We start from the raw sequence: 23,712 nt of genomic DNA, 5'->3' as shown, positions 1-23,712 counted from the left end.
CAACATAGAATTAGAGATTAAAAATAGAAACACTCAGAGGTTGTAATGATATTGTCTTACATTTCTCGTATCCAGAGTGCTTTGTGAGATATAGCTAAGCAAAATAACTATGATAAAATGTGTCTCTTTTGACTTAAAATCTTCCTGCTGGAAAACCATGATCATAACTAAATTTCAGAGAATAAAGAAAATTCTTGTGTATTCCTCCATACATGACAAATGCATCTTGAATTGTCCATCTCTACATCAAATAATATAATTCCATCGCGATTTTCACTAATACAGATACCTTCAATTTTGCATGTTATAATGGATTAAGCTTGTAGGATGTTTTTAAGATGGTCTTTTGGCTATTTGCATGAAGGATAAAGTAGGGAAGATATGGTACTTCAAAGATACAGAACAATGCTTTGCGAGTGATTAGAATTGGTGCTAGTACCACTGGAAAAGAAGAAAAGGGAGAATTGGATTATCCAAAAATAAAAGGTTTCAGAGTAGCAGCCATGTTAGTCTGTATTCGCAAAAAGAAAAGAAGTACTAGTGGCACCTTAGAGACTAACCAATTTATTTGAGCATAAGCTTCCGTGAGCTGGCTGTAGCTCACGAAAGCTTATGCTCAGATAAATTGGTTAGTCTTTAAGGTGCCACTAGTACTCCTTTTCTTTTTTCCAAAAATAAAACTGGGCCTTAATTTAAAAAATAAAACAAAACAATAGGCAATCTTAAAGAGAGTCACTGTATTGTATTTTTATAGAGTCAAGGTTTTGAAATTTGCCTGACATCCACTAACTGGAGAACTAAACCTGCTGCTCAGGGGCATGTTGCGCAGAGGCAGGTACTGTAAATTGTCCAACGTAACAAAAGCCCAACTCAGCCAGTTACATAGAATTCTGTGTGAAAGTCAGCAAAAGTTGGAGAGAAATAGATGATTGGTACAAACTAGGTTGTGATAAGGGGTCTTCAGAGCTTCTGGTAAAGTCATGGGTTGGCATGACAATGAGCTGAAAGATTCTAGAAATGGAAGGAAATGTTCATAGCTGTAATCACCAAACTGATGTAAAAAACTGTTTTGACTGGTTAACTTTAAAAGGATGAGGTTTCCACCACTTTTTTGGACATTGCTGTCTAGGAGTCACTAAAAGGAAAGAGGAGGATACATAGACTGGAAGAAGCTTTACCATCATGGCTACCACCCCCACTGTCTCCTGAGTATGGAGAAGAAATTCATGTTATTTGTCTAAAGATGAATGAAATCATTTTTTGAAAAACCATGGGGGAATTGATTGTTGAAGCTAAGTAGAAACTACTTATCTGTGTTTCTGTGGGTGTTGCTAATGAATGTGTATTGGGAGTTAGACTTGATTTGGAAGGAGGAGGTGAGGGGAATTGATTTTGCCTACTGGTAAAAACTGATTGCATGTGGGTGGAGGTTTGATAATTGATTGTATGGGAAGAAAGGGGAAATTATTTCAAATGTGATCAGGAGGAGGAGAACTGATTGTGGGAGGTGGGGGAATGGTTTGTGAGCAGAATAATTTTGAGCAGAAGAGATGAGAGAAAATTGTGCAGCATGTGCTGAAAAAGAGGAAAGAGAACAACAGATGGGAAGACAAAGTGAGATGAAAACTGTAACACAGAATAGATGTAATTTCATTTAACATTAATTGCAGTTGTGCATGTCTTATTCTCAAAGTGCCGGAGAGGGTGCGGAATGTATTCTGGTGGGGAGGGCTGAGAAGCTTTGTGGGGGGGGCGAAGCGTACTGCTCATATTTTATCCACAGCAATGAATAACTAGCAAAGCTGATTCCTCCAGATATATCAGAAAGAAAAGGAGTACTTGTGGCACCTTAGAGACTAACCAATTTATTTGAGCATGAGCTTTCGTGAGCTACAGCTCACTTCCACGGTATGCATCCGATGAAGTGAGCTGTAGCTCACGAAAGCTCATGCTCAAATAAATTGGTTAGTCTCTAAGGTGCCACAAGTACTCCTTTTCTTTTTGCGAATACAGACTAACACGGCTGTTACTCTGAATCCAGATATATCAGATCCTCAGAAGGCGCTGTGCATTTGCCTCTAGCTGGCATTGTGCATTTTGATTGCTTTGATAAGCTTGCATAGTATTATACAAAATCATTGCCAGCTGTACGTTAATCCGTTTGCTATAATGCGATGTGCACATTTAATTGTACGCATTGACCACAATCTCAGTTTTGCTTTTGCTCTTATTACAATGGATCATTGGCTCTATTTGAAACAGTGCCTTACTGTTTTTAATATTTAGGGAGAGTTTTTTTTAATTGGTATGTGTACTTGTGTGGTAGGGGTGAGGGATGTAAACTACTACAGACACAAAGAAGGGGGGTGTGATCAAATATGTTTGAAAATCATAGTTTTAGATGAAAGAAAAGGAGTACTTGTGGCACCTTAGAGACTAACCAATTTATTTGAGCATAAGCTTTCATGAGCTACAGCTCACTTCATCGGATGCATACTGTAGAAAGTGTAGAAGATCTTTTATACACACAAAGCATGAAAAAATACCGCACTCTCCTGCTGGCAATAGCTTATCTAAAGTGACCACTCTCCTTACAATGTGTATGATAATCAAGGTGGGCCATTTCCAGCACAAATCCAGGGTTTAACAAGAACGTCTGAGGAGGGGGTAGGGGGTTAGGAAAAACCAAGGGGAAATAGGTTACCTTGCATAATGACTTAGCCACTCCCAGTCTCTATTCAAGCCTAAGTTAATTGTATCCAATTTGCAAATGAATTCCAATTCAACAGTTTCTCGCTGGAGTCTGGATTTGAAGTTTTTTTGTTGAAGAATTGCAACTTTCATGTCTGTAATCGCGTGACCAGAGAGACTGAAGTGTTTTCCAACTGATTTATGAAGGTTATCATTCTTGACATCTGATTTGTGTCCATTTATTCTTTTACGTAGAGACTGTCCAGTTTGACCAATGTACACGGCAGAGGGGCATTGCTGGCACATGATGGCATATATCACATTGGTAGATGTGCAGGTGAACGAGCCTCTGATAGTGTGGCTGATGTTATTAGGCCCTGTGATGGTGTCCCCTGAATAGATATGTGGGCACATTTGGCAACGGGCTTTGTTGCAAGGATAGGTTCCTGGGTTAGTGGTTCTGTTGTGTGGTATGTGGTTGCTGGTGAGTATTTGCTTCAGGTTGGGGGGCTGTCTGTAGGCAAGGACTGGCCTGTTTCCCAAGATTTGTGAGAGTGTTGGGTCATCCTTCAGCATAGGTTGTAGATCCTTAATAATGCGTTGGAGGGGTTTTAGTTGGGGGCTGAAGGTGACGGCTAGTGGCGGTTCTGTTATTTTCTTTGTTAGGCCTGTCCTGTAGTAGGTGACTTCTGGGAACTCTTCTGGCTCTATCAATCTGTTTCTTCACTTCCGCAGGTGGGTATTGTAGTTGTAAGAATGCTTGATAGAGATCTTGTAGGTGTTTGTCTCTGTCTGAGGGGTTGGAGCAAATGCGGTTGTATCGCAGAGCTTGGCTGTAGACGATGGATCGTGTGGTGTGGTCAGGGTGAAAGCTGGAGGCATGTAGGTAGGAATAGCGGTCAGTAGGTTTCCGGTTAGGGTGGTGTTTATGTGACCATTTATTAGCACTGTAGTGTCCAGGAAGTGGATCTCTTGTGTGGACTGGACCAGGCTGAGGTTGATGGTGGGATGGAAATTGTTGAAATTATGGTGGAATTCCTCAAGGGCTTCTTTTCCATGGGTCCAGATGATGAAGAAGTCATCAATATAGCACAAGTAGAGTAGGGGCGTTAGGGGACGAGAGCTAAGGAAGCGTTGTTCTAAGTCAGCCATAAAAATGTTGGTATACTGTGGGGCCATGCGGGTACCCATAGCAGTGCCGCTGATCTGAAGGTATACATTGTCCCCAAATGTAAAATAGTTATGGATAAGGACAAAGTCACAAAGTTCAGCCACCAGGTTTGCCGTGACATTATCGGGGATAGTGTTCTTGACAGCTTGTAGTCCATCTTTGTGTGGAATGTTGGTGTAGAGGGCTTCTCTGCAGCTTGCCACGGTGGGCAAACAGGAACTTGAAATTCAAAAGTTTGCGTGCCTTTTCCTGTCTACCTGGCCAGTGCATCTGAGTTGAGAGTCCTGTCCAGAGCGGTCACAATGGAGCACTGTGGGATAGCTCCCGGAGGCCAATACCGTCTAATTGTGTCCACAGTACCCCAAATTCGACCCAGCAAGGCCAATTTCAGCGCTAATCCCCTTGTTGGGGGTGGAGTAAGGAAATCAATTTTAAGAGCCCTTTAATTCGAAAAAAAGGGCTTCGTCATGTGGACGGGTGCAGGGTTAAATCGATTCAACGCTGCTAAATTTGACCTCATCTTCTAGTGTAGACCAGAGCTAACTCTTTTTACAGGAGTTCTGACCTGCATTCCTGCTTTGGTCCCGGCAAAAGCATCACACAGACAGAGAGGACCCTTTGTCCCCGCCCGCCCCCCAAGCTTTGAAAGTATCTTGTCTCCTCATTGATCATTTTGGTCAGGTGCCAGCGAGGTTATCTTAACTTCTTAACCCTTTACAGGTGAAAGGGTTTTTTCTCTGGCCAGGAGGGATTTAAAGGTGTTTACCCTTCCCTTATATTTATGACAGGGTCTCTCTCAATCTCTTCAGCTGAAGCTGTTCTTCTTTGTATGAAATACGATATTCACTGGAACTTCAGTCTCCCAGAGCAGTGCACTAAACACTAGGTTATAGGGACAGTCTCACTCTCTCTGACTCAATGTTTATTAAAATATTTTTCAGATGAGTAAACTCCATGCAGATGGATGGCCCTAGCATCTGTGGATCTTGGGAGATCTGTTGATTATGGAGCCTGAATCCCTTGTTTCTACATGAGGTAGGGGGAACCCGACACCTCTGCCCCAGGGGCAACTGCTGAATTTCTAATCTCCCACATGAGTAGTCTTTGGGACAGGGCCTGTGCCTTCCTACGTGTGCAGATAGTGTTTATGGGTGCTATTGGACACACATAAATAAGAGTAATGGTAACTCCTACTTAGGAAATGATTTCACTCTATAGGTCACCCATCAGCCATAATAATATAAGAATAGCCATACTGGGTCAGACCAATGGTCCATCCAGCCGATTATCCTGTTTACCGACAGTGGCCAATGCCAGGTGCCCCAGAGGAAGTGAACCTAACAGGTAATGATCTAGTGATCTCTCTCCTGCCATCCATCTCCACCGTCTGACAAGCAGAGGCTAGGGACACCATTCCTTGCCCATCCTGGCTAATAGCCATTAATGGATGAATTTATCCAGTTCTCTTTTAAACCCTGTTATAGTCCTAGCTTTCACAACCTCCTCAGGCAAGGAGTTCCACAGGTTGACTGTGCGTTGAGTGAAGAAGAACTTCCTTTTATTTGTTTTAAACCTGCTGCCCATTAATTTCATTTGGTGGCCCCTCGTTCTTATATCATGGGAACAAGTAAATAACTTTTTCTTATTCACTTTCTACACACCACTCATGATTTTATATACCTCTATCTCCTCCCCCCTTAGTCTCCTCTTTTCCAAGCTGAAAAGTCCCAGCCTCTTTAATCTCTCCTCATATGGGACCCATTCCAAACTCCTAATCCTTTGAGTTGCCCTTTTCTGAACGTTTTCCAATGCTAGTATATCTTTTCTGAGATGAGGGAGACCACATCTGTATGGAGTATTCAAGATGTGGGTGTACCATGGATTTATCTAAGGGCAATAAGATATTCTCCATCTTATTCTCTGTCCCTTTTTAAATGATTCCTAACATCCCGTTTGCTTTTTTGACTGCTGCTGCACACTGCATGGACATCTTCAGAGAGCTATCCACAATGATGCCAAGATCTTTCTCCTGATTAGTTGTAGTTAAATTAACCCCCATCATATTGTATGTGTAGTTGGGGTTATTTTTCCAATGCGTATTACTTTACATTTATCCACATTAAATTTCATTTGCCATTTTGTTGCCCAATCACTTAATTTTGTGAGATCTTTTTGAAGTTCTTCACAGTCTGCTTTGGTCTTAACTATCTTGAGCAGTTTAGTATCATTTGCAAACTTTGACACCTCACTTTTTACCCCTTTCTCCAGATCATTTATGAATAAATTGAATAGGATTGGTCCTAGGACTGACCCTTGGGGAACACCACTAGTTACCCCTCTCCATTTTGAAAATTTACCATTTATTCCTACCCTTTGTTCCCTGTCTTTTAACCAGTTCTCAATCCATGAAAGGATCTTCCCTCTTATCCCATGACAACTTAATTTACGTATGAACCTTTGGTGAGGGACCTTGTCAAAGGCTTTCTGGAAAGCTAAGTACACTATGTCCACTGGATCCCCCTTGTCCACATGTTTGTTGACTCCCTCAAAGAACTCTAATAGATTAGTAAGACATGATCTCCCTTTACAGAAACCATGTTGACTTTTGTGCAACAATTTATGTTCTTCTATGTGTCTGACAATTTTATTCTTTACTATTGTTTCAACTAATTTGCCTGGTACTGATGTTAGACTTACCGGTCTGTAATTGCCAGGTTCACCTCTAGAGCCCTTTTTAAATATTGGCGTTACATTACATAACATAGCCATAACAACATGAGTCAAACTGTGTTTATTAATCCTGAGATTAATATTCTAACAGGAGATTAACTGCCTGGAAGTACTATTTATTCCAGATTTTTCTTTTGAAACCAGCACATAATGAATAGAATACTTCTGCTAAGGTTTTTTTAGTACAATTCCAAAGAATGACTGCTTGCAGAAGGGTCTGAAACAAAGAGCTGACTGTTATTTATTATCTTTAATGATGCTGTCTTAAAGAGCTAGAACTATGGCAGTGTGGTCAGCGAAGTGACTAGCATCTTTTCCCTTAACATAGCTGCTCCTTGTAGGTCCGTTATGTTTGGTATTTTACTACTGTTACTGATGAAAAGGAAAATTAGCACAGCAGTGCCAAGGAAGATTGTGCTGGATTCTATCATGTCTAGCTTACTGTCAGAAAAACTGTCAACTAATTTCTGATGGCAAAATCTTTAAGTGTTACAAGGGATGATGTATGTGTCAGAAAACAGTCTGATGTTCAGATCACAGGGTGGGTTTGCGTGGCTGAAAGTTGGGAAAATCCTTTTTTGATTAGGGTATTTTGTGTAAATGTGGCATGGCTTTCATTGTGTGAAAATAAACATGGAACTCAACAATGCCCTTCTGACAGTCAGGTCTCTATCTGGAACTCCAGTTTTAAATCCAGACACTTGGTCCTTGTCTGTACTAGGATTTCCATGGCTGTTTCCGTACAAACCTCTAGTGCAGACACCGTCTGCCGCACAACATGCATTAGAATAACTTACTCGGGTTTGAAATTGTGTCAACATTAAAGTTGTATACGGGTGTAGGTGCAGCCGAGGCTAAGATCTCCACGTAGATAAGGCTTATATTATGCATTTATTTATGGTAAGGTTTAGGTTATTTTAGACATTGATTACGTGGAAACAATATACAAAATATATTATTCAGTGGGGATGAAATTCACCCCTGGGCTGAGGGTCCACATTTAAATCCTGTTTTCTATTCCATTCATAATAGAATCGGAAATGTCACTGACTCCTCTTGAAAATCTCAAGCCTTGTTTTGTGTATTTTACATAAGTACAGGACACTCCAGCAATGAGGAGAGGCAACTCTTATATAAATTTCCATGACCTGATAGTAACAAATGAAGGTTTCACTTACCTGGGTGCACTTTTTAAAAAAAAAAATCAATATTCTACTGAAAGGAAAAAAGGAGATGGGAAAGGGGGGTGAAGGAGAGAAGAATAGTGAGCCCCTCTCAGAAGATATTGAAAAAACAGGGCATTGGACTGTCTGGGTTCTGGGACCAGCGTTGAGATTCGTACAGGCAAATGCCAGTTTCACGCGGGAAAGGCGGTGCAGTTTGTGAAGTCCCAGCCCTGGGACTGCACTGGAGCACGGGACCACCCTATGGAGGATCAGGTAAGCGGCTCTTTGTTGTCTTGAGTGCATTGCCCGGTGTTTCACAGACTTTAACCGCGGGGCTGTGCAGCGGTAATGCAAACTTTGCCAACTCCCAGACGATGGTTTGAAGATCACTGTTAACCGGCAACGAGGCAAAGAGTGAAGGCAGAAAACCAGACCGGCTAACCCCAGGGGAGACTGCAGGGCCCGCTCCTTCGCCGCCCCCTCCTCGCCAGGGTCTTGCCAAAGGAGCGAGCCGCTCGGCCGCCGGGCGGCCCCCCTCCCGGGAAGGCCGCAGACGCGGGCGACCCCAGCTGCTCTCGGGGGCTAGAAACTGCTGGGGGCTTAGGGGGGCGTTCAAGGGGAAGATTGCGCTGATTGGCTGATAGCCCAGATAAAGCCCCAGCCGGCGCCGCTTCCACTCCTCAGCTTGGCTGGAAACGTGCAGCCTTGAGCTGGTTTTTCTCCGCGCTCCCGGCCCGTTAAAGGGGAACGGGTCCAGGTTGCCCCCCAGCCTGGGCTACGTTCAAACCAATGACCAGGCGCTAGCGTGTCAAGTTCACGCCTCCGGTCTTTCCCCTCGTTCCTTCTTTCCCAGCAAATAGCAACCCAGCCCCCGACTATTTTCCATTGTTCTCGGCCCTCGAAGGGGCATTTCTACCCGTGCCCCCGTGGCTGAGCGGCAAAGGCAGCCGCCCGAGCCTGCAGGAGCGCTGGCCATGCGGAGCCCTGCAGCTCAACAGCCCTAGTGCGCGCCCGCCCCGGCGCGGGCAGCTCCGCGCTCTGCCCGGCGGCCGGACTCTCCGCTGAGACGCTGGCAGGGGGGAGCGGCGCCCCGGAGGCCCCCGCCATGCGGTCGCTGAACATCACCCCGGAGCAGTTCGCCCGGCTGCTGCGGGAAAACAACGTGACGCGGGAGCAGTTCATCGCCCTCTACGGGCTGCAGCCGCTGGTCTACATCCCGGAGCTGCCCGGCCGCACCAAGCTGGCCTTCGTGCTGGTCTGCGGGCTCCTCTTCGCCCTGGCGCTCTTTGGCAACGGCCTGGTGCTCTACGTGGTGACCCGCAGGAAAGCCATGAGGACCGTCACCAACATCTTCATCTGCTCCCTGGCGCTCAGCGACCTGCTCATCGCCTTCTTCTGCGTCCCCTTCACCATGCTCCAGAACATTTCCTCTAACTGGCTGGGGGGTGAGTAAGCCCCCCGCCCCCCCCTCTCGCCGGCCGGAGATCTCTGGATGGACCCAGCCTCTCCTGCACCGGGAGCCCTGCCTCTGCCCCGTCCCCCCGTCCCGTTCTTGTAGGGGGCGCCCGGGAGTTCGCAGCTCTCTTTTCCCCCCACTCCCTGCTGCCATCAAACACACCTGCCTGCAACAGATCTCTGCTGGAGGAACAGAGCGGGGGATGCGGGTGGGAAATGCCAGGTAGATCGCTTTGGTCCCACAGGACTAAGGAATGGGCTGTGTGTCACCCGGGAAGATGCTACTATTTCGCACTTCTCATCTTCAGAGCAACCTGCAAATGCCTTTTGTGTGCGGGATCGAGTCAAAAGGTGGCATGCGGTGTATCTGTAGAGGTGCGTCGGTCCCAGGAGAGACAAGGTGGGTGAGGTCATAACTTGTATTGGCCCAGGGGGAGAGACAAGCTTTCCAGCACACACAGAGCTCTTCTTCAGGTCTTTTTCTAAAGATGGGCTTTATCTCTCTCACCAAAAGGAAGTCGGTCCAATAAAAGACACTACCTCATCCAGCTGTAGCTCACAAAAGCTCATGCTCAAATAAATTTGTTAGTCTCTAAGGTGCCACAAGTACTCCTTTTCTTTTTACCTCATCCACCTTGTCTCTCCAAAGGAGGTGAGCATTTATTTAGCTGCCCCTCTACCTAGCTGCTGACAAAACACCTGGTTTTTAGGTTTTATATTTTCTTGGGAAATTGTTTTCCTCTTAGGACACATGGATTGTTTTGACTAAACAAGGCAGAGTGTAGAGATCTTCTTGTGAAAAGGCAGCCATTTTCTTTTCCTGAAAATCTTTTGTACTAGGGGGGATCTGGCAACATTACTTCATAATGCTCCATTGGTAGGTATCACTACTAGTGTGAAAGCTCTCATACTTTCATAGCTCAGAACTGATGCTTCAAACCTTTGAAAGTCTCTGTTCACAACAGATAACTTTCCTGGTTCACTCTAGAGCTGTTGCTTTTGCCTACTCATTTGTAGTCTGTTATTGCATTTTAGGATTAGGGCTCTGAATCTACAAATCTGACCCATTAATCTAAATTTACAGTGTACTCCTTATTCTGCAGAGTTTCAAGAATGGCTAGATCACATCACCATTGTGATTAAATTAACAGATTGTATTCAACTTGAAACAGCTGTGTCCTGAGAGTCTGGTGAAAGTTGCAATAAACAGAATTTTGGATGTAGTATGGTGATGACATAACACATGTATCCTGTAGTTTTTTGTTCCAAGGATACATTCTTGCTGACAAGTGCAAAAGAAGGTCTGAGCCAAAACTTGTTGAAGTCAATTCCATTGATGTGAATATGCTTCAAATCAGGTCGTTTTTGCCTTTGTTAGCAAAAATGGGTCCTTTGGTTGATTGCATTACAGGGGGTCCCATTCATTTGGGGCTGGCCAAAGTCACTGACCAGACAGAATGAGGAGAGGAAAAGCCCCTCTTCAAAGTCAGCTCATTTATACTTTAGGACAAAGTGTCTTTAGTTTTTAAAGGTGTTTCACAGACTAAATTTCTCTAATAAATGGCTTTCCTTTTGTTTTATAGTGCATAGATAATATGATGAATGGGTGAAATAGATAAATGTTCACGAACTGCAGGGCTTTGGAAGTTTTCTTGTTATGATCTGAATGTGAAAGTTAAGAGCAGTGTACAAAGGCACTGTCTTTAGGATTTACTTGCCTCTTGTGGGTGATGGACCACTGGCCAGACTCCTATTGAATTCAGTGGGAGTTTAGAGTGTATATTGTTGTCACAACATAGAGCTGCAGAGACGTGAAGTTAAAGAAAAGGACAGGCAGATGTAGTAGTGCTACTAAACAACAGTTCTGAAGAGAGTGGCTCAACTCTGTCTCTGTTCTTTTGATCTTTACGCTCAATATGACAATTGCAAGGGAAGAAATAAAAGGGATGATTCCGCCATGCATAGCAGCCAGGAATGCTGATTATAGTAGAAATGCCTGTTGGATTTCAGAGCCTATGCTCCAACCTGAGCGGGAATGTCTACACTGCTTTTTTAGCCCTATGGCACAGGCCCTTTAAGCCTGAGTCAATCGATGCAGGCTCTGAGACTCACTGTTGTGGTGTTTTTTTGTTTGTTTGTTTTGTGTTTTTGCAGTGTAGATATACCTTTAGACTTATTGTTGCAACAGCTAACTTTTAGGCCCCCTAATGCCTAGGGGAACCCACAGACCTGAGTTAGGCCCCTAGGCTCCTTATACAATGCATGTGAAGAAGTCCCTTAGAATGGGACTTACAAAAGCCAGCACAATGAATAGGGAGTTATCCAAGATAGCCAGTAGGAATTGCTGAGGAGAGGGGTGGGACTTATGCCCAGCCCCTCAAATGGTACTAAGGATAGATAGGGTGACCAGATAGCAAGTGTGAAAAATCAGGACACATTTTTCACAGGGAAGGAGTATAGTGTGTCTTATATAGGAAAGCTCCTAATATTGGGATGGTCCCAATAATATCAGGACATCTGGTCACCCTCACTTAAGTGCCTAATGGGAGGTCACTCCTGCTGCTTGGGATTCATGGCTGTGAACCCTTTCTTGGAGGTAGAGGCCTAAGTTAGTCAGTCCTTTCTTATGAAAAATGGTATTGGTGTTCCTTAAATGGCAGCAGAGTCAATGTGTGTGTGTGTGTGTGGGGGGGCATTTAGGGTCACATGCACCCCCAGATTTCTGCTAGGGGTCACACTAAAATGTCAGAACCATCTGGTTAGGGCTGCTGCCCTCGTTCCCTTTGCCTTGCCCAGGAGCTGCCCTTGGCCCATGTCTTTGCAGAGCTCATCCTTTCTTTCTCCCCACCACCCCCCGCAGCTGGAAAGAGACATCCCTTGCTCCTTGCGCAGCACCAAAATGCAGCTAACACCTCCAGGCTGCTGCTGGCCACTGGCATAACCCCGCTGCCTCCTGTCCCCTGGCTGCAGCATGGGATTGTGCCCTGGGGTCCCTGGGAACCTGAACGGGTGGTTGGGTTCTCCCAGAGAGGAAGTGACACTGAATCCCAGCCCGTGGAGAGTGTAGTGAGGGGTCCGACCAGTGCAGCCTGGCTCCTTCCCTTCCCTGCCAGTGGCACCAATGCCATCCTGGGCTGGAGGTGCTTCCTGTAATGGCCTGTCCTTCCACACAGCCAGTAGCAGCTGCCAGATAGGGTGGCCTCCTGCATGTGCCCCTGACTGTGGGGGCTGAGGGTTACAGACAGGGCACAGGGGCACAGCATGCTCCAGAGAGCCCAAGCTACCTGCTGAAGGTGGGGGAAAGATGGAGGGGCACTGCCCAATGAGCAAAGAGCATTCAGAGATACCCCAGGCTGGCAGAAATCTGGGAGTCAGTGCAGCGTGGATGGTCTCTGAGGCTGGCTGACCAGGCTTGTCTCCCTAGAGCATCAATCAGATTGCCCTGCTCCAGCAGCATGTCTCTGGAGGTCTCAAAGTGCTTTACAAGCTGCAGTGTACCGCTGGGAGTGGGGTGGGGTTTGCCCATTATAGCGAGGGGGCGGTCTTGCATTTAACTTCATGCAGCTATGCGGGCAGTGTGTGTTCAGGGGCTGCACCTGCAACTCCGAGAACTTGGCTCAGCTGCCTTGTTCAGAGTCCATCACGGAACCAGGAATAGAGCTAGGGTGGGTGGAGGGAGGGCTCAGATCCTGTGGCCAAAGGCTGGTGGGACCGGGATCTTGTGGACAAAGGTGGGACAGGCCAGGAGCTGGCTCTGAGCTGGGAGGTGCTGGGAAGCTGCTCTGCATTGCACTGAAGAAAACTCAGCAAGTGACTGTGAGGCCAGGCTGCAGCCCATGGGGCAGTATGGCATACATTACCCAGGCATCGCCTCTGCTGCCAGGTTCCCACCAGAACCTTTAAATTGTGCCCCACACTATCAACAGTTGTGTTTCGCCTCTGAGTGGAAGTTAGGTGCCTAAATCCCTTTGTGAATCTTGTCCAAGGTCAAGAAAAGGGGACATGAGCAGGTAAATCGGGTACTTTTATTTACCTGCTCTCACAGTACAAGAATAAGGAGATTGTTCAATGAAATCAAAAGGTTATTGTTTAAAACTGATAAGAGGAAATACTTTTTTCTCATTGCACAATTATTCTGTGGAGTTCATTGCCAAATGACATCACTGAAGTCAAGGCCTTAGCAAGATTCAAAAAAAGGGTTAGATGCTTAATTTTTTTGGTGTGGTTTTACAATGTTTTTTCTCTCCCCTGTTGTGAGTGAGTTTTCACATGGCAAACAAAAGGTGGTGACTCGGGTCCCTATCCAACAACTGGATCCACATGGGTGGATACCTGCATCCATGTGGAGCCCTATTGACTTTGACAGTGGTCTGCCTGGTTAGGTAGAATCAGTTATAGCATGGATCAGCGTTCATGTCACACTCCCTGTCAGCACCCGAAAGCTAATGATCCAACTACTGGACCAAATTCGCTGATGAATCCTGGCCATGTGCCATCTGACCCCCAAGGGGGAATAGAACACTGGGGCAAATAGGCCAAAATCTCAACAAGATGCATGCCAGAGAGTTTGAACACTAGCTGACACCTATGCAGACTCAAAAGAGCCTTTGAAATTATCTGAGTTACATGAGAAGAGAATGGAAAAATGAGATGATGGGGTCTGTTGATAAGAGGGGTTCCAAATATAAAGGGCATTGTAAGAGTCAGCAGAAACTGTGATAAGCTTATTCACAGATGCTGGATACTAGCAAATATCTTTGTCCATCGGCTAATATAAAACACAACTTCCTAGCTAAAATACTAACACATGCAGTACACACTTTCACATCCAAGTAACCAGAAGGTAAACCTGACTATTGGCCACCAGAAAACAGGCTGTGTGTAGGGAGTGGGAGGTCATTGACATAAGGGTGGGTGTCTGAGGCCTTGTCCACACTAGGAATGTGTACCCACCAGCAATAGTGAAGGAGTGTTTACCACCATATTATCTAATCCTGTTGGAAAAATGAAAGGAAGTTCCAAGTGCGGAGGCATACTGTGATGCTGCAGTACTATGAACAGGGGTCTAAACATGCAGACTGTATTCCTTGGCCTAACTGAACTGTTACCATAAGATTTTGATGTGCTGTGTTAGGCAATGCTGGGTGCAATCTTAGTTAAAGGGATGTCTTCTACCAATTAGCCTTGGTTAGCTTTAATTTTTCTTATGATTTTGTATTTATTTCTTTTAAAAAGCAGTGAGGGTGGGTGGCAGCAGTTTCTGAGACTTTGTACATCCTTGATATAAGCACAAGAACAGACCTCACCCTTTCTTCCCTCCCCTGATATAAAACAGGTTGCCTTGCTTTATCTGAGCTACTGTAGATTTTTTTAGACCATTGTTGTAGCCTGTTCTCAAACAGAGAGAGAACTAACTTTGGTTTAATTTCTGACCTGTTTCATTCAGTCCAAAAGGCTCCCTCCCCAAAACATGCTGTTGCATACATTATGGTAAAGACCAAAGTGAGTGATGGGAATAGAGGACTGAACTGAAGATCAGTTTAACAGGAATTTAAATCGCCAAGTGTCTGTTTTCTCTACAACGCCTGGCATGTTTTTTACATTCTACTATGTGCCTAAGAAGCTGTGGAAGAATTCTCACTTTAGCCCATTATCAGAGTGCAATTTAATCCTGGCAGAGATTGGAAGGATTCTGCCATTGTCACCTTACATTGCAGCTTCTTCAGCTTATTTGACATAGTGTAGGATTTCAGTTTCACATGCACTAGTTGTGGTCTGCAGGAAGCTGAATATTTGCCACCTTTTGTCATTGTGATGTGAAGTGGTCACAGAAAGCTATTAACTCCATGGAGTCAGTGACTGGGAACACCTCCATCTCTACCACAGGTAGGTGAGTCACAGTCACTTCTGAGCCTCTCGATGAACTCCTGCTGCTTCAGGAGTCTTGTAAAGCTGTGCAGGTCTGATGATGGGAGAGTAGATGCTGCAGTGAGTTTGATTTATACTTTGGAAGTGCAAATTCAATTACTTCGAGAAAACCTTTGCTCTTTAAACTAAAAGTACTTTATCAAAGGTAAATTTATCAAATTACCTTTACTCGCAAAACATTGTGGGCGATAGATTACAGTTGTGGCGTTGGTGTAAATGAGGGGTGGCCAACCTGTGGCCCCGGAGCCACATGCGGCTCTTCAGACGTTAATATGCGGCTCCTTGTATAGGCACCGACTCCAGGGCTGGAGCTAGAGGCGCCAACTTTCCAATGTGCCGGGGGGTGCTCACTGCTCAACCCCAGCTCTGCCACAGGCCCTGCCTTCACTCCACCCCTTCCCATCCTCTCCCCTGAGCCTGCCATGGCCTTGCTCCTCCCTCTTCCCCCCCCCCAAACCCCAAGCCTCCTGCACACCACAAAACAGCTGATCAGGGAGGGAGGGGGAGGCACTGATCAGCAGGGCTGCCGGTGGACAGGGGGTGTGGGGGAGCTGATGGGGGGCTGCTGATGTATTGCTGTGGCTCTTTGGCAATGTACATTGGTAAATTCTGGCTCCATATGTGCCGACTCCGACAGGGGTGCTCTGGGGCTGGAGCACCCACAGGGAAAAATTAGCAGGTGCGCTGCACCCACCAGCAGCCAAGCTGCCCCCTCCTTGCCTCCTTCTCCCCCCCATCCTGAGCGCACCACGTCCCTGCTCCTCCCTCTCCCTCCCAGCACTTCCCACCCCCCCGCCGCCTAACAGCAGTTTGGTGGTGCTTAGGACTTTCCAGGAGGGAGGGGGAGGAGCAGGGATGGGGCACGCTCAGGGGAGGAGGTGGAGAAGAGGCGGGGCAAGAGTGAGGACTTGTGGGAAGGGGTAGAATGGGGGCGGGAAGGGGGTGGGGACTTTGGGGAAGGGGTGGAATGGGGGTGGGGCGAGGGCAGTGCCGGGGCGGGAAGAGGTGGGGCAGGAGCGGGGCCAGGGGTGTGGGGGGGGGTCGAGTACCCACCGGGCAGAGGGGAAGTCAGCACCTATGTCTAGCTCCTTCTCAGGCTCAGGTTGGCCACCCCGGTGTAAATGATTTCCTGGATTCAATTTAAATTAATATCTGGTGCCTCCACCTTGTTTATTTCCTGGAAATTTCCAGATCTGCTTATTCCAGAGGTGACTACAGAACAACTAACATGCCACAGACTATTGGGCTGAGTTTCACAAACTCTCTGGCAGGATCACACAGGGTGGCATGTTTATTGGGGGAAGAAAAGGAAGTCAGAGAAGAGGTTAAATAATATGTTTTGTTTTGCTTTGTCATTTACTGTACGTATCTCAGCATAAACTACAATAACTCAGTACATTGCCTCCTCCCACATATCTAGTCAAAGTCCTCTGCACACTCAGCAAAGTAGAAGGAAAGGGGTGATTTACATTGTTCTTGATTGTGATGCTGTTTTATATCTGAATAAAAACAAAGATGAGTTCAGGTTCAACTCTATTATAAATGGGGATCCTCCTGTTTCCCCCCAGTAGGGGCAAAGTCCACAAGACTTGCTCCTGTCTCAAATTGCTTAGGAACCCTCAGCAGTATCTTTGTGCTACTGCCTGGGTGAGCTGGTGGATGGAAAATTGCTTTAGATACTGTGGCTTGGTGCCACTGGCAAGGGGCCAGGGTGAAAGAGACCCAGTTGTGCTGGAGTTGGTAGCCTGCAGGGCTTCTCTCAGCATTTCCCCTCTCCCAGTCAAGATAGTCTCCTCAGAACAGATGCCAGGGACTCAGCGAGTGACACTGCTCCTCTGCCATGGACCTTCTCTTAGGGCTTGTTTACATGAGAAGTTGGTATTCCTGATCACCACCTTATGTGGATGCTCTTATTCCAGAATAAGATGACCACACAGGGCATTAATCAGGAGTAACTACTCAACTTTAAATTTGGATTAAGATTGGATGTGAATTTACTTTATACTTTATAGACAAGCCTTTAGAGAGAAGCCAGTTATCTGAGAGAGGCTCCCTAGGAGTTTCCACTGTCCTGATAGCATCAAAATGCTGGAATGACGCCAGGGATATACATAGTAACCAGGTCTGTGTTTAGGGTTGCTATAGGATGCTTTCTGCTCTTTAGTTTAACAGTTTGTATTAGACAACATGCTGTCCCATTTGCAGAGAGCTTTTGAAAATCTCACCTTTAGAATTTTATGATTACTTCATGCCTTTTATTTAAAAGAAAAACTCTTTTGCCTTTTTCCCTAATTACCTTGCATTGTACAAATGAGTGCTTTCTTTTAAGCTTTGTAAATTACTCTTTTTCTTGTGAGCATTTGGAAATGAAACATTCACAATTCTTTCACACTGCTTGGATATAAACAATGACATACATTGCTACAAACGAGAATAAAAAATTAGTACAATTGTTTAATATTTTCCGAAGTGTTGTGCATTTAAAATTAAATTTCAGTGGGGCCTCATGGGATATGCTTATGAAATTCACTTCTTGAATTTAAAGGCACAAAAGTCCTGAAGGACTTCTAAACAAGACACATTTTATGACTGTTTTAATATAAACTTTCTAAAGTTTTATGTTTATATTCATTTGAAAGAGCTCCGCGTGTTTTCTTAATCTTTTGTATAACTGAACAATTTCAGAGAATGGACTGTGAAGAAGAAACTTCAGACACTTTCAGAACAGTCTGTGCCAGGACTTTGATAACTAAGTTTGATCAGAATTTCCAACTTTTGCACATGTGCAAACTGCAGACTAATACCAGTTAAATTTATTTAAAAAAAAAACAGTCAGGATTCACTCATTTTATAATTAACATTGCTCTCATAAACTCTCTGAATTATTTGTGTCTAGATATGCACAGTTATTATTTCTGTTCCAGCTTACCTATAGAAGAGTGACCTCTGCACATAACAGGTGTCATTCCTAGAAAGTGTAAGCTCTGGTCTACAATAGGAGTTGAGGTCAAATTTAGCAGTGTTAAATTGATTTAACCCTGCACCTGTCCACACGACGAAGCCCTTTTTTTCGACCAAAAGGGCTCTTAAAATCGATTTCCTTACTCCACCCCTGACAAGGGGATTAGTGCTGAAATTGGCCTTGCTGGGTTGAATTTGGGGTACTGTGGACGCAATTAGAGGGTGTTGGCCTCCGTGAACTATCCCAGAGTGCTCCATTGTGACCGCTCTGGACAGCACTCTCAACTCAGATGCACTGGCCAGGTAGACAGGAAAAGGCACGCAAACTTTTGAGTTTCAAGTTCCTGTTTGCCCACCGTGGCAAGAGCTCATCAGCAGAGGTGACCATGATGGAGTCCCAGAATTGCAAAAGAGCTCCAGCATGGACCGAACGGGAGGTAGGGGATCTGATCGCTGTTTGGGGAGAGGAATCCGTGCTATCAGAACTACATTCCAGTTTTCGAAATGCCAAAACCTTTGTGAAAATCTCCCAGGGCATGAAGGACAGAGGCCATAACAGGGACCTGAAGCAGTGCTGCATGAAACTTAAGGAGCTGAGGCAAGCCTACCAGAAAACCAGCGAGGCGAACGGCCGCTCCGGGTCCGAGCTCCAAACATGCTGCTTCTATGATGAGCTGAATGCCATTTTAGGGGGTTCAGCCACCACTACCTCAGCCGTGTTGTTTGAGTCCTTCAATGGAGATGGAGGCAACACGGAAGCAGGTTTTGGGGACGAGGAAGATGATGATGAGGAGGAGGTTGTAGATAGCTCACAGCAAGCAAGCGGAGAAACCAGTTTTCCCGACAGCCAGGAACTGTTTCTCACCCTGGACCTGGAGCCAGTACCCCCCGAACCTACCCAAGGCTGCCTCCCAGACCTGCCAGGTGGAGGAGGGACCTCTGGTGAGTGTACCTTTTAAAATACTATACATGGTTTAAAAGTAAGCATGTTTAATGATTAATTTGCTCTGGCATTTGCGGCTCTCCTGGATATACTCCCAAAGCCTTTGCAAAAGGTTTCTGGGGAAGGCAGCCTTATTCCATCCACCATGGTAGGACACTTTACCACTCCAGGCCAGTAGCACGTACTCGGGAATCATTGTTGAACAAAGCATTGCAGTATATGTCTGCTGGTGTTCAAACAACATCCGTTCTTTATCTCTCTGTGTTATCCTCAGGAGAGTGATATCATTCATAGTCACCTGGTTGAAATAGAGTGCTTTTCTTAAGGGGACATTCAGAAAAGACATTCAGAAAAGACAGCCCATTCCTGCTGGGCTGTTTGCCTGTGGCTGAACAGAAATGTTCCCCGCTGTTAGCCACGGGGAGGGGGAAAGGGGCAGGGGCTAACCACGTGGTGGTGGGAGGCAAAATGCGACCTTGGAATGAAAGCACATGTGCTATGTATGTAATGTTAACAGCAAGGTTTACCGTGAAAGAGTGTAGCCACTGTTTTATAAAATGTGTCTTTTTAAATACCGCTGTCCCTTTTTTTCTCTCCACCAGCTGCATGTGTTTCAAGGATCTTCTCCTTCCCAGAGGCTAGCGAAGATCAGAAGGTGAAAAAAACACACTCATGATGAAATGGTCTCTGAGCTCATGCTGTCCTCCCACACTGACAGAGCACAGACGAATGAATGCGTGGAGGCAGACAATGTCAGAGTGCAGGAAAGCACAAAATGACCGGGAGGAGAGATGGCAAGCTGAAGAGAGTAAGTGGCGGGCTGAAGCTGAAAGGTGGTGACAGCGTGATGAGAGGAGGCAGGATTCAATGCTGAGGCTGCTGGAGGATCAAACTAATATGCTCCAGCATATGGTTGAGCTGCAGGAAAGGCAGCAGGAGCATAGACTGCCACTGCAGCCCCTGTGTAACCATCTGCCCTCCTCTCCAAGTTCCATAGCCTCCACACCCAGACGCCCGAGAATGCGGTGCGGGGGCCTCCGGCCACCCAGCCACTCCACCCCAGAGGATTGCCCAAGCAACAGAAGGCTGGCATTCAATGAGTTTTAAAGTTTTAAACTTTTAAAGTGCTGCTTGTCCTTCCCTCCTCCACCACCCCTCCTGGTGCTTCTCTCCTCCACCACCCCTCCTGGGCTACCTTGGCGGTTATCCCCCTATTTGTGTGATGAATTAATAAAGAATGTATGAATGTGCAGCAACAATGACTTTATTGCCTCTGCAAGCGGTGATTGATGGGAGGAGGGGCGGGTGGTTAGCTTACAGGGAAGTAGAGTGAACCAAGGGGCGGGGGGTTTCATCAAGGAGAAACAAAGAGAACTTTCACACCGTAGCCTGGCCAGTCATGAAACTGGTTTTCAAAGCTTCTCTGATGCGTACCGCGCCCTCCTGTGCTCTTCTAACCGCCCTGGTGTCTGGCTGTGCGTAACCAGCAGCCAGGCGATTTGCCTCAACCTCTCACCCCACCATAAACGTCTCTCCCTTACTCTCACAGATATTGTGGAGTGCACAGCAAGCAGTAATAACAGTGGGAATATTGGTTTTGCTGAGGTCTAACTGCGCCAGTGCGCTTTTAAACGTCTAAATGCACATTCTACCACCATTCTGCACTTGCTTAGCCTGTAGCTGAACAGCTCCTGACTACTGTCCAGGCTGCCTGTGTATGGCTTCATGAGCCATGGCATTAAGGGGTAGGCTGGGTCCCCAAGGACAACTATAGGCATTTCAACAACCCCAATGGTTATTTTCTGGTCTGGGAATAAAGTCCCTTCCTGCAGCTTTTGAAACAGACCAGAGTTCCTGATGATGCGAGCGTCATGTACCTTTCCTGGCCATCCCACGTTGATGTTGGTGAAACGTCCCTTGTGATCCACTAGTGCTTGCAGCACTATTGAAAAGTACCCCTTGCGGTTTATGTACTCGGCGGCTTGGTGCTCCGGTGCCAAGATAGGGATATGGGTTCCGTCTATGGCCCCACCACAGTTAGGGAATCCCATTGCAGCAAAGCCATCCACTATGACCTGCACATTTCCCAGGGTCACTACCCTTGATATCAGCAGATCTTTGATTGTGTTGGCTACTTGCATCACAGCAGCCCCCACAGTAGATTTGCCCACTCCAAATTGATTCCCGACTGACCGGTAGCTGTCTGGCCTTGTAAGCTTCCACAGGGCTATTGCCATTCACTTGTGAACTGTGAAGGCTGCTCTCATCTTGGTATTATTGCTCCTCAGGGCAGGGAAAGCAAGTCACAAAGTTCCATGAAAGTGCCCTTACGCATGCGAAAGTTTGGCAGCCACTGGGAGTCATCCCAGACCTGCAATACTATGCGGTCCCACCAGTCTGTGCTTGTTTCCCGAGCCCAGAATCAGCATTCCACCGCACGAACCTGCCCCATTAGCACCATGATGCCCACATTGCCAGAGCCCGTGCTTTGAGAGAAGTCTGTGTCCATGTCCTCATCGCTCTCATCACCGCGCTGATGTCGCCTATTTGCCCGGGTTCGCTTTGCCAGGTTCTGGTGCTGCATATACTGCTGGATAATGTGTGTGGTGTTTAATGTGCTCCTAATTGCCAAAGTGATCTGAGCGGGCTCCATGCTTGCTGTGGTATGGCGTCTGCACAGAAAGAAGATGCAGAACGATTGTCTGCCATTGCCCTGACAGAGGAAGGGGCGACTGACGACATGGCTTACAGGGTTGGATTACAGGGAATTCAAATCAACAAAGGGGGTGGCTTTGCGAGAAACTGAATGGCCCCCTCAAGGATAGAACTCAAAACCTCAAGGATAGAATTCAAAACTGGGTTTAGCAGGCCGTTGATTTCACAGAGGGAGGGATGGAGGAGAAAATGAATACAAAACAAATCTGGTCTTATTTTTTGTTTAGAGCTACTTCATCTATCTTTATACATCTTGCTGGCAGCAGACTGTGTAGTACGACCGCTAGCCATTGTCATCTCCTAAGTGCTTGGCAGAAGACAGTGCAGTGTGACTACTGGCCATCATCTTCTGCTAGCTGCAGATTAAAAGACAGCGCACTGCCAGTTGGACTCAATCGCCATGAGATGAAACAAGGGAAATGACCTGGCTCAGTCACTCCCTTGTTTGCCCAGGTGCCCCGACCTCATCAAGGTCGGTTAAAAGAGCACCCAGGACTACGTCGATGACGGCTACCAGTCATACTGCACTGTCTGCTGCCAAAAGGCAATTAACTGCTGCTGTGTAGCAATGCAGTACCATGTCTGCCAGCACCCAGGAGACATACGGTGACGGTTAGCTGAGTGGGCTCCATGCTTGCCGTGGTATGGCGTCTGCACAGGTAACTCAAGAAAAAAGGCGCAAAACGCTTGTCTGCCCTTGCTTTCACGGAAGGAGGGAGGGAAAGGGGGCCTGACGATATGTACCCAGAACCACTCACAACAATGTTTTAGCCCCATCAGGCACTGGGATTTCTACCCAGAATTCAAATGGGCGGCGGAGACTGCGCAAACTGTGGGATAGCTACCCACAGTGCAACGCTCCGGAAGTCAACGGTTGCCTCGGTGCTGTGGACACACTCCGCCGACTACATGCACTTAGAGCATTTGTGTGGGGGGGGACACAATCGACTGTATAAAAACACTTTCTAGAAAACCGACTTCTATAAATTCGACCTCATTTCATAGTGTAGACATACCCTAATGTTTGCCTTGCCCCACAAGGAAGATCTGGAAGCAAGAGAGTCCATAGCCCACTGCTAATCCCCCTCTGTCATCTTGTCCATCGCAAAAACATTAGCTGAACTGTGTTTCAACTATTAATCCCTAGACGCTTCTGATTAATTTGTGTTTTTTTCTCAACTCTAACAAATAGGCAATCTTTAGACTTTGGTATATTTTGCTCGGTTGTAATTATTATCCCAAACAGTAAGCAATCCCAATCTATCTAATTATATTGGGACTATTCAGTGTTATATAAAAGACATGACAATTTTACAGTTCAGGAAAAGGTGTAATAATTAATTAAGGTGTAATTTAGTGAATCACACTAAATATTAAGATTTGGGGATCTATCTGTTTCCAGACTTAAAGCATCTTACAGTTTTACTTTTAAGGCAACTATTATGGAGTATACTATACATAGCTCAGGGACTTAGTGGTATAATGCTTTATAGTCTCTTCTTTGTATTCTCAAGATTGCTTAGCAGATCTTGGTCACTCAACCCCTCTTGATTCAAGTGGGCTAATGGATAAACCACAACTGAACACTTTATTTCTGAGAAAATTAAAGAGCCTAACTCTTGTGTCTATCAAAATATACCAGAAAAAAAAAAAAAAAGAAAGACTCTGTTTCATTCCATCTTGTATGAGAAGCCTTTAAGGAAGCCATCTACTGTGGGGATATCAGTGTGTCTTCTGCCCTAAAGTCAGATAGAAAAAGCATACTCTGTTTACACTTAATGAGTCAGAAAGAGCTCATCAATTACTATTAATTAATAATGAAAAAATCTTCTTTCACCAGGATAATGTCATAATTTCTAATATGCAAGAGTTCTAGTAATCTCTGTGTTGAGATTTCCAAAGTCCTAGCCTTTTGGAGTCTTCTGAATGTCAACATGAAGATTTTCAGAATC

At 45.8% G+C, this 23,712-nt stretch overlaps 1 protein-coding gene across 12 annotated transcripts in view; it reads left to right on the top strand.

The window, feature by feature from the left end:
• The first annotated feature begins 8,621 nt into the window (after positions 1 to 8,621).
• Positions 8,622 to 23,712, top strand: part of QRFPR (pyroglutamylated RFamide peptide receptor) — an 82,095-nt gene continuing 67,004 nt past the window's right edge. For 11 of the 12 annotated variants that reach the window (XR_012158544.1, XM_073341023.1, XM_073341020.1 and 8 more), the window contains exon 1: positions 8,622 to 9,203. Coding sequence is in view for 11 of the 12 variants with exons in the window: in XM_073341023.1 (XP_073197124.1) it covers positions 8,864 to 9,203 (340 nt within the window). In the remaining variant the exon portion in view is untranslated. The other variant, XM_073341015.1, reaches the window with a different exon arrangement.

The sequence above is a fragment of the Lepidochelys kempii genome, chromosome 4 (genome assembly GCF_965140265.1).
Source record: "Lepidochelys kempii isolate rLepKem1 chromosome 4, rLepKem1.hap2, whole genome shotgun sequence".
Lineage (NCBI taxonomy): Eukaryota > Metazoa > Chordata > Testudines > Cheloniidae > Lepidochelys > Lepidochelys kempii.
This window is presented reverse-complemented; position numbering and strand designations above follow the sequence as displayed.